Source organism: Salvelinus alpinus, chromosome 20, assembly GCF_045679555.1.
Source record: "Salvelinus alpinus chromosome 20, SLU_Salpinus.1, whole genome shotgun sequence".
In the NCBI taxonomy this organism is placed as follows: Eukaryota; Metazoa; Chordata; class Actinopteri; order Salmoniformes; family Salmonidae; genus Salvelinus; species Salvelinus alpinus.
The window spans coordinates 52338953-52350879 of record NC_092105.1 but is presented as its reverse complement, the minus strand read 5'-3'; the positions used below and the strand labels follow the sequence as shown (position 1 = coordinate 52350879).

At 39.1% G+C, this 11927-nt stretch overlaps 1 protein-coding gene across 4 annotated transcripts in view; it reads right to left on the bottom strand.

Annotated features, from left to right (window-relative positions):
• Positions 1-5496: 5496 nt before the first annotated feature.
• The window catches only part of LOC139547064 (dachshund homolog 1-like), a 272848-nt gene continuing 266417 nt past the window's right edge, over positions 5497-11927 (bottom strand). For all 4 annotated transcript variants that reach the window (XM_071356122.1, XM_071356123.1, XM_071356124.1 and 1 more), the window contains one exon: positions 5497-7331. In XM_071356122.1, the coding sequence (XP_071212223.1) occupies positions 7294-7331 (38 nt within the window). In that variant the 3' untranslated portion in view covers positions 5497-7293. The remainder of the gene's footprint in view (positions 7332-11927) is intronic.

Genomic DNA, 11927 nt, shown 5'->3' with positions numbered 1-11927 from the left:
CTGAGAAAATATGCTACTCATCCATATATTTGTATGTACATATTCTTATTAATTCCTTTACACTTGTGTGTATAAGGTAGTTGTTGTGAAATTGTTAGGTTACTTGTTAGATATTACTGCACGGTCGGAACTAGAAGCACAAGCATTTCGCTACTCTCGCATTAACATCTGCTAACCATGTGTATGTGACAAATTAAATTACATTTTGATTTGATATAGGCCTACTGTCAGTATTTGTCAACATATACAGAAAATAAAATGACCGCATAGGCCAATCTCAGAATATTTAATGAGCCCATATCTGGCCATACCATGTATGATATCCGGAGGGAATTCAAAAATGATATGTGCATGAAATATTTGTCAAATTATTGAGCACATGCTGAAAACTCAGAAATCGTACTTATTTTTAGCATATCAAAAAGCATATCAGGATCCGTATATGGACCTCAGCCAAGAGATGCATATCTGGACTCAATACAGTTTCATATCTTGAATGTACTGAGAAAACACAGATATGTCAGTATTTGTCAACACAAAGAGAGAAAGTAGTATGTCATATCTCAATATATCAAATGAGTCCATATCCAGCCATAGGAAATGTCCATGTGTGATATTCGGAGTAATCCCAATATCATGTCTAAAAGACACATCTGGAATCAGAATTTGTCAGGATATGTTGCGTATTCACAAAACTCCAAATATGTTTTTGGAAATGGTCTGCATTCTCTAGATTACCAAAAACGTGTCATGTAAAGACATCCCGTGATATGGAGCCTTTCGCCAAGTGTGTGGCCAAACACATTGGCAACCTGCAGTTTAGAGTCTGGGAGAAGATTAATGAGATTGGGACCTACACGCCCTTGATTCTGGACCCCAACACTTCCCAACACCATCTCATCCTGTCTGAGGATCTGACCAGTGTGAGACAGTGACAAAGACAGTAATGATGAGATTGATCAAACACAGCGTCTTCCTGACAACCCAGAAAGGTTTGATACCTTTAAAATTTGTCCTGGGCTCTGAGGGCTTTGACCGGGACACACAGCTGGGACATTGAGGTTGGGGACAATACTCAATGGTCATCGGGTGTGATGACAGAGTCTGTCCAGAGGACGGGAGAAGTAGAGAGTGGGTACCGGCAATTACGATTCATTGGTGAATACGATACACATTCCACAGTAGGGTCAGCCACTCAGCTTACAGTGTGACTAGCCAACTAAATTCAATTCCACAATTTACTATGGAGTTGAGCGGCGACTGTTGTGGGCGGACTTGAGCGCAGACGTCACATAAAATGTACTTTTTATCAAAAACGACTGATTTCAGCACCCAAAGAATAGCCTGCAATTACAATTATGGGCACACCCGAAGAATAGCAGCAAATTACAATTGCGGGTTATTGTTTGGGTGCTGAAATCAGTAGTTTTTTATAAAATGTCGTCGGATCTCAACACCATCGTAAATCTTGGAGTTTAATCGGCTACACTGGGACAGAAGTATGCTGTCATTGTATGACGCTGATTACGATATACATCTACACATGTTCATACACAAGTAAACTCCACCCACTGAGGATCTTACCAGTGAAGACCTCTGTAGACAAAGAAGATCATGTAAAAATGAACGAACATGATTCTGAAGACAGTGAAGAATATTATAGACGGCGACAGTGACTGTTCAATATTCTATCATGAGGCTGAGTATAATAGATTCCCTGAAGAACGTGATGATGAAACCTACTGATATACCATTGAAGAGGATTGATTATATCTCAATGTAGAATCATATCGTTCTGCCGGTGGAGCTGCACAGTTAAACTTAATATGGTTTCTTTCTATTTTAGTAAAGACTTACTCTAAGGGCTCTATGTACTCTAATACCGGATGTGGAAAGTGTTTTGGGTGGCTTTTAAGAAGAAACTGCAATGGTGGCAGGTTATAACGTAAATGTGACTGAACAAAATTAACTTGAGAGCCATCATATCGTATCATTTTAAAATGTCTAACTTAGTTATATAATAAAGAGTGACACATTTTACAACCCCACAGTAACATTAAGCTGTATGCATCCCAGTTGTAAGGAATATGGTGGGTATTGTGTTCAGCTTCATGATTCCATGTATAATTTGCTGAAAGGGAAGTACAAAGGCAGAAGTTCATTTTACGGCTGAATATTTTGAATTAGTGTAACGCACTTTAACACATGAAATCGTTTATTTACATTTTAAAGGAGCCTGGTCTGATCCTCATTTACACATATTCTATTATATTCTATTATAGGGTAACACTATGAATATAAAAACACACAAGTGCCTAAATTGGAACGCAGTGGCTGTACAGTAACATGCTATACATGACGTCAGAGCTCCGGTTTTTCCGCTTCACAGCGCTGTATGGGTTTTGACTGAGAGCCATTATAAACTTCAGTACAGCGCGACAAGGAGCCCCCATCCCTCCCGCTAATTGGGCTACTTTTGCACTTTCGCACTTTTGATGTTGTCTGAGTGAGGAAAAGGCTGTAAATCGAGAGAAGTCAATGTGTTCTGAAAGATGAGACGCTGAGGATTATAATAAATACCGGTTTGGGATGGGGCCACAGTGTCTCCTGACCCCTCCTGTCTCAGCCTCCAGTATTTATCCTGCAGTAGTTTATGTGTCGGGGGGGGGCTAGGGTCAGTCTGTTATATCTGGAGTATTTCTCCTGTCTTATCCCGTGTCCTGTGTGAATTTAAGAATGCTCTCTTTAATTCTCTCTTTCTCTCTCTCGGAGGACCTGAGCCCTAGGACCATGCCTCAGGACGACCTGGCATGATGACCCCTTGCTGTCCCCAGTCCACTTGGCCGTGCTGCTGCTCCAGTTTCAACTGTTCTGCCTGCGGCTATGGAACCCTGACCTGTTCACCGGACGTGCTACCTGTCCCAGACCTGCTGTTTTCAACTCTCAGCAGGAGCAGCAGGAGCAGGAGCGGTAGAGATACTCTCAATGATCGGCTATGAAAAGCCAACTGACATTTACTCCTGAGGTGCTGACTTGTCGCACCCTCGACAACTACTGTGATTATTATTATTTGACCATGCTGGTCATTTATGAACATTTGAACATCTTGGCCATGTTCTGTTATTATCTCCACCCGGCACAGCCAGAAGAGGAATGGCCACCCCTCATAGCCTGGTTCCTCTCTTGTCACGTTCTGACCTTAGTTCCTTTGTTATGTCTTTATTTTAGTTTGGTCAGGGCGTGAGTTGGGGTGGGCATTCTTTGTTGTTTTTTCTATGTTTTGTTCTATTGTCCTTTTCTATGTGTTTGGCCTAGTATGGTTCTCAATCAGGCAGGAGGCAGGTGTCAGTCTGATTGGGAGCCATATTTAGGTAGCCTGTGTTTCATTGTGTTTTGTGGGTGATTATTTTCTGTGTAGTGGATGTCACCTTACAGAACTGTTGCGTTTCGTTCTCCTTTGTTATTTTGTTTAGTGTTCTATGTTTAATAAATATAACGATGAACACTTACCACGCTGCGCTTTGGTCCTCACCTCATTCCAACGACGAGCATTACATCTCTAGGTTTCTTCCTAGGTTTTGGCCTTTCTAGGGAGTTTTTCCTAGCCACCGTGTTTCTACACCTGTATTGCTTGCTGTTTGGGGTTTTAGGCTGAGTTTCTGTACAGCGCTTTGATATATCAGCTGATGTAAGAAGGGCTATATAAATATATTTGATTTGAAACAAGCAAACCACACATCCGTGTCCAAATCTGCATTTCATATTTCCATATTTGAAATCTCATGTTATTTACAATATCAACGTTTATCGCTATGTTTGATCCACAGTTACAAGGATGACATGCGTTATACATTGAGTTGTCCTGAAGAGAATGAGCCTTTGTTTCTCCTATTGTGAGGAAAATTTGCTGCGCCACACACACTTGAATGCACTGAATCCCATTCTATGCGGATCAAATAACAATCTGTTTGTCTGAAGTGCCTTTTGAAAGCCTAACACTGTAGTATCTTATTTTACAACTTAGCTAGCCATGTTGGCAATAGAATAAGCTTTCAAATGATGCCCACCTGACCCAGGATTTATAATGGAACATTTTTGGATTGCGTAAACAAAACCAGTAATTGTGTGATGATGGGGACGCAGGCTGTGTTCCAAACAGAAATTTGTGCTTGCTTCAGTTGCTCAATGGAAAAGCTAGGAGAGCTCAAAAAAGCAAGCGCCTTATAGTTGAAGTCTCTTTACTTTACATTTTCTTGTCTTTGTACCTGGATTGTATACCTTAGACCCACTTTTACAAAACTTTAAATATAATTGTCATCGATGAATACAAAATTCACTGTAAAGTGTTTAGTTCACAGAACATCAACACGTTGTTTTCATCAGAAGACAAGAAGTTGCAAATGTTTCTGGCAATCAGTAAATACTACTGCACCAAATTGTAAATGGATTATCAGTAGTCAATAATGTAAAATATAGGGAACGTTCTAGGGCTCCATTCAATCCGCATCCGGGACAGGCACATTGAAATTCTTTTTTTCCAACATTGCAGAGATGCAGAGAATGGAATTGGGTTACTACTTCTAACGAAATTTGGGTTACTCCTAAATCATCATCCCCAACATCGTAACCTTCCATTACAGAGCTTTGCTTTGGTGTGGGATTTGGCCTATATGTTCATATCATTTGCGTTCCTCCACTGTATTCACCTTTCCTTATTTCTATTGGAAATTATGTTACTGCTTGCCGATGAAAAGTCTATACAAACCTATGAGCAGACTAGCCTTTTAATTGAATACATGGAATTGGATTGTGATGATACTGATGAATGAATCTGGCACACTTTGCTTATTTTCTATTTTGGTTTTGATCAGGGATTCTATTTGATTTGTTGTATATTAAATTGTTTGGTGAAATATGCTTAAAGTAGAGAAATTTCCCATAATTCTGCAAAGGTATATCATTTTGTATCTAGTCGTATCCGGGTCCAGTGATTGTCAAGCCGACACCTTAACCGTTGCGCCGAGAGGTCCGAACCTGTGTGAGGTTTCTAGGTGTTGGGTTAAGGTTGCTACATTACGACCTTCCTTTGGGAGAGTGTCCCCACACTTCTCTACACCATGTCCCTCATGGGTACACACCTCTACATTGGCCTCACGTTGGCCATTTCACTTGTGACACCAATGTAGAAAACTTAGGTGGATGGTAGCCCCGACTGGATCTTAAACCCGGGTTCAGCGACTGACAATACAACACCTTAACCATTATGCCAAGAGGTCCGCTAGGTGTTGGGTTAAGGTCACTACAATATTAATAGTCCATGCAGAGAAATATTGTGACGCTATCAACAAATCTACTTCTTCTATCTTGGTGCAGGTTCTGTCTGCATTTTGGTTTCGTACAAATGACAAGTAAAATGGTGTGGTATCTACTGTGCAGGTTCAAATGAATCAGGCCCAGTCTTTGGGCAACACAATTATTTAAATTAACTCACATTGGTTATCATCAACATTTGAAGTTTATTTAAAGTTGAAGTACAATGAAGTGTGCTATGCGTAGCTATATGTAAGTTACTAGCGACAGGTCAACAATAAACATCGCAACAAACTTTCAAAGTAAAATAAAGTGTGAACATGGGGACAGACACTCTTTTCCTTACATTTTTTCAAACACATAGCCTGTTCCTGTTACAGTACATGACAGAAATCAGCTCCTGTCTCGGGAATTAACTTTTACATACTGCATAAGAGTTGACTCACCTGATGTGCAAAACTATTGAACCTTCAGCTTGAATACAAATGAAGCACATCTCTCCATAAAGTAAAATGTCTTCTTTTTGCTGCATCATGATTGCATTAACATACTGTACATCACTGATTTTGTGAGGGAACTTTGCTTGAGTTATCAAACCAATATTCTACAACGGAGAGGGTCGGTTAATTGTTTCCGATAGTCATTCTATCTGGTCCATTGTCTGTACACATGTAGGATCTTAATTTGATCACCAGTTGTTGCAGGAAATGTCCTGCACGGCATGAAATAGTTTAAAACTTTCAAATGTTGGACTTGATTTGCACAAACCAAAAATGTATCAACCCCATACAAAAATGTCAATTCATTATAATCAACATAATAATTCACATTTCCTTTATCTGCAGTATTATTTTCCTGCTGTGGGAAACTGGTCAAATTAAGATCCTATATCTGTATGTGACTTCTGAATAAATTGTCTTGAAAGAGGAGATTCGTTACCAAGTGATAATATGTGATTACCAACAGTCCATGTAACAAGTTAATAGCCACACATTAGGAACAAAGGTGTCTGGGAAACTATCTTTTAAAAAGTGTCCATATAAAAAACAGTATTACTTGTTGCAAAGGGTTACTATTGACAGCAAAAGTTATTGGAAGGCAAAATGTTTGAGGTGTACATTTTCGAAAACAGTTGGGCTTAAGTGAATCAACCCTACGTATTTGTTCAGCACAATATAGGATTTAAATATCATAATTCCAGGACAAACATTTACATGCCTGCATGCTTTCTCACCAAAATGGCAGGTATTTGAAAGAATGGTGGCTCAGAAACAAAACAAAAACAAACTATAAATTCATATAAATGTCGGTATTTGTCTTCCTAATAGATCTACTGCATACCCAATACCACCTCTTAACTTTATACATATACCATATTGATAGAGTGAGCTATCCTATCATTATCGTCAGTTCTGGTATATACAACAATAGTAAAAAGGATACTTGATTGTATTTTCTTATAATTTAGAAAACATTCAAATCAAATCTCAGTCGTCTCTTTTGATCAACATACGGATAAATTATATATTTTGTCACAGGTTCTTTCCAAGCTTTATATTTTGGAATTAAACTTGAAATACAAAAAAAAAACTCTGAGTCTGACCATGTTCAAAGCTTTCTCGCTGGTTGAAATACAGTATAAAAAATCGTCAGTGCTGTGAATTTATCTGAGACATTACCAACAGTGTACCCCTTGGTAATTTTTTACTGTGCTAAAAATGTGTTTATACTTAGAAAACAACCCACCTCAATGCATCCAAACCTGCTTCAGCTACTATATTATGTTGATATCTGTAAGAAAAAGTGTTCTAATTCTACATTCAGACACAACCCTTCTCCGGCGCTTGGCCAAACACACTTCCATTGAACTGCTACAGTAAACGCAGCGAAACTTGTTTTCTGCTACTAAATCTGCCTGGATAAGGGCTCTTGAGTATCTTCATGGGATTGTTTTCCCCTTCAGCTCTCCTCGTCATCTTCTTATCAGTACATCACTGCAGTTTTCAAGAACAGTCTTCCATCTGGAAAAAAATAATACAAAGGAGACAAGGATTAGCAATAGCGTACTGGCCATGCTGACTCAACTTGGAAATATGGTGTTTCGCTCTATCCTTATAGTCCACAAAAACACACACTGGTTGCCAGCTTGTGATAGGTTTCCTCACAATAAGCGAACTCCATAGTTTCTGAAACAAAGACCTAGGCGCAAGAGTACTAGGCCTGGGAAGGATGTCAGATTCTCTTGGACATTTCGAAAGCGTAACCAAAAAATGTTCTGTGGAAACGGAAGTGATGTCACCACATTCCATTTTCGAATCTGTCCCAGCTGATGCCGGGAACTTCTACAGACGTTTAAGCTGGAGCATTGGTACATTATGGGAGGCAACCTGTCTGTCTGAAGAGACTACTAACTTAATAATAACGATACATTAATTGTTTGAAGAGGTGTATTCTGATTTGACAAAATCTGGAAAAACATCAGAAAATACGATCTGAAATCTTCCAACGCACATGGGACTACTTGTAAGAATATTTTAAGATAATACACAACGCAGAGGACTAGAGGTCAATAGAGAATTAACGATCAATGGAAATAGTTAGTTTTTCAGTTCAACATCTGATTAGAATCTGTGTAGGGGTTTCAGTCCTGGACTCATAACTACATGTGGCAAGATCTCATTGGTCTGAATTGTTTATACATTGAGCCTGAAACAGAATACTTGTTATTTGGCCATTGGCACAATTTTACTGCAAGAAACTCTAATTGGTCAACAACAGGCTAGGGTTGTTGGTTATAAAATTACACCCTGTCACTTTGTTCTGTGGAGAATCATTGAGGACAGGGAAGAATGAACATCGACCATCTACTTCCCAGCATAACAACTATTATTTAGTATTTTTGAATAAACCAATTTTTCTCCCCCTGATTTGCTTTGGGGTCTGTGTTATTGAAGAATAACATCAACTGCTAACATACTCTTATCCAATACTCTTCCAATGTCCCTATTTTCTGGACAATTTAAGTTACTCGAGCATATCACCACTCACAATTGTAGATTTAACAACAGATATGAATATTGTTTGTCCTACAACGTCAAGTCTATAATTATAGCTTAAATGATTTGCATGATCTGTTGGAACAAGCTGCGGAATCGAGCAGTAGCAGTTGAAGAGACTCCTTATGCCAGTGTTTCTCTGCCTCATGAATAAAAATAGGGAAGTAAAACCAGGCCAATACAACTATCTACATATTTAATCATTGACAAAGGCAAATTGTATGAGGAACCGCGATATTCAACACTGCCTGCCTGCACAATTGCACGTCACATGTGTTTAAGACATCTCAACTGACATGCTTGTTTGAACATAATATTGCACTTATGATATAAAGCGCTTTACAAATGACACTTCCTGTACAGAAGGAGTGTTTATTGAAAAAGGCAGAGTAATTCTTCTCCAATGCTATCTCCAGACACCTTCAACCTAACGAGCTTTGTCCATTTTCAAAGAACACTCATATCTTAGTGGTATGCACAAACGAGCAGCGCTGCCTCCGATGCAGGGCTGGTAAAAGCATCTGTTAAGCGCAGCTCAGGAGCATGACGTTTTATTACCCCGGTATTACTGTGCTTTAAGCAGCCCTTTCCTCTCTCTTGCAGTGGACCTAAATAATTCAATTTAATAGGGAAAAGCACACCAAAAGACTAAGTGGCGACAGCTTGAGGAGAGTGATGTGTTGCTGCTTGACACAATGTCAGACCCGAGACATAGAGAGACATCGGGGTGGAAACGGTACGTTTGTTAGCGACTTTCAAGAGATTTACAGAGTTCTCGTGACATACTGTGCCCATAGCTGGTTACTATCACAAACACTTCATTCACATTTATTGATCGTCTGTAATCTCACTATTAAACCATTTAACATTTGCCTCTTAAGGCCTGTGACCCACTGGCAATATTCTAAGCCATATATGAATCAGAAAAGCCTGTGTTTCTATCCCCCAAAATACAATACAACACAATGACAACCTTCCGCCATTAGCATTTTTTATTAGTACACGTTCTCGCCTATGGTAGGACAGCAACCATCACTGCACCATGTACCTAACCACCCCGGCTTCTGTCGTCAATGCATCAGTGTGCTGTATGTTTATCAAAAGCTGGATGGAAAAATAGCAAAGGCTTGTTGTGGGAATGTGGGAGGGGGAGACAAACACAGGGGCTAATTATCCGGCACTGCCGTGGGTCTCTGAGGCATTGCACTCTGGCTGCCTCTATTCAAGCAATATTGCAGAGTTATGTGTAAAAGTAACTACAGTGTGAATGCAAAGGGCTAAAAATAACAGGGATAGAGGAAGGGGTGGACGGGGATGAAATCATTCACATCCATGGCGGTGCCACCACCGTAACAGTCAAAGCCAGGCGAGATAAGATGCCATGTATATCACCTTTCTCTGTCAGTCTCTCTCTGCCTGTCTGTGTGAATCTCTGTATGTCTGCCTGCCTGCCTGTCTGTCTGATCGGCTTTACCTTCACAGATGTTCATAGGGATGATAGTCAATATGGTAAGGGAAGGCGGAAGTGTGGCTGATGATCACTTTTGATAAGTTGTGAAGTAACATATCAGGTATTGTAGTGTTCAAACCATCACAATGCTCAACATTTGAATGTTCAGGAAAGGATTAAGAAATACATTTTTGACACAAGGATCTCTCTGAAATTGTTGAGACACCATTTTTAATTTGGGCAAATAAATTGGTGGAACTTCTTCCATGTTCGTTCTGTTTTAATTAACTGCCACTGCCTCCAGTTTGCAATATTACTTCAAATGTTGAAACATACTGATTTACATTTTTCAGTGAGAAAAATCTGTGACATCTTGACACGTTGTTTTAGGAAAGAAAGCCTCATATTTAGTTTTTTACTTTAGCCATTTTTGTATTCAAATCAAGATGAAAAGTTCATTAAAGAGGATAAATATTTTATTAGATGCCAAATAAAACAGATATTTTTTCTTCTTCTCTCAGCATAAAATTCCTTTGAAAAATTAATGAATACATGTAAATTATGCAAAATATGCCCATGCAAATATTTTATGAAGACAATTAAGGGATCCATTAATTACGGTATTTTTTGCTTCACTGACATTCATTCATTTAATTAGAATTTCACTTTAACTGTTTGGATGTTTAATCTCGCAACAAATAACTTTATGTCTCGGCGCAGGTTCGTGTAAACTTGACGAACACATCGAAGGGCAAGCAGGCGGGAACCAGAGAGGAGATACTGGGGAAGATATTTACGTGCACTCCGTCACCATGGCGTTAGAGCCAGGAGAGAGCTTCAGTCCCAGTAGCATGGCTGCCTGCTAGCTGCTACAAAAGCCAGAGCTCCCTTTTGGAACCGATTAAAAAACACTGCAAAAGCAATTAATGAACACAGATTGTGTTAATATCTCAGAACTAGAGAACTGTGACAAAAGACAAATATAAATAATTAGTTCTCTAAAATGGTGCTCTTGTAATTTTTGGTCTCTCTTTTCTCACCCTAGCCTGAGTTGTGAGTTGAAAACACAACATACATTTCTCTTGGCTTTCATCCGTGTGATAGGGTTGGGTGTTTTATCCGCGTCTTCTTTGCTTGTGTAATTTATCAACATAATTGTTTTGCCTTTGAGCGTAATTACTGTATACTAGGCTGGGAGCAGAGGAGAGCAGAGGAGACATGGGTGGCAGACAAATAGCGATCCAGCTGAACAAAAGCACACATTGTTCAGCGTTAACTCCACCTCCTCTTGATTCTATTCTTCAAGGCCATTATCACTGACATTATGAGCCCTAGACATGACACACTTCAGAGCTACACCATAGCATATGATATATTATCATATTATCATTATCATATTATTATATATTATTCAACTGTGAGAAAGGCATCTGCTATATGTTCAAATTGTATCTGAACAGGAGAGAAAATATGTATCTTTAGTGTCTATGACAATGTACCATGGTAATGGTTGCTACATTGCAATGAGTAAGCTATGTTTCTGATCACATTCAATTAAAATGGTAATGCCATATAAAAAGGACGTGAGAAAGGTTAAGCCTCCAGATCATACAGTATAACAATTAAACTATAAAGTGCTGTTTAATGTAAATCAAAAATGTTCCAATTTCAAATTAAGGATACGTGATATAGTAATTTAGTACGAAATGGGGGACTATAACTGTTCTCTATCCAGAAGTAAATGTTTTTTTGTGAAATGTTGACATATGGTTTACCTTTATTGGACAGAAACCCTTTTCACATCTCTCCACTGACTGAATGATATTTAATTATGAAAGAATCCTCCCTCCTTATGGTACAAAACTATTAATATCTTTTCAAATTTCATAGCGTTTTACTGTGTAATCGTTTGTATTTTCCAGGGGAAATTGAGACTTCTCTCAGTGATAAAGCGGCGATGATAGGGATGAGTAGGAAAGGAGGGGGGACGCTGTTGGGGATGATTAGAGGAAGACGTCGCGATACTAATGAAGAAGAGAGAGGTGTCGTGTTCCTGGGTGGACAGACTTCCTCTCGTGGAGGAAGGAGAGGGCGGTGATCATTTCTGAAGA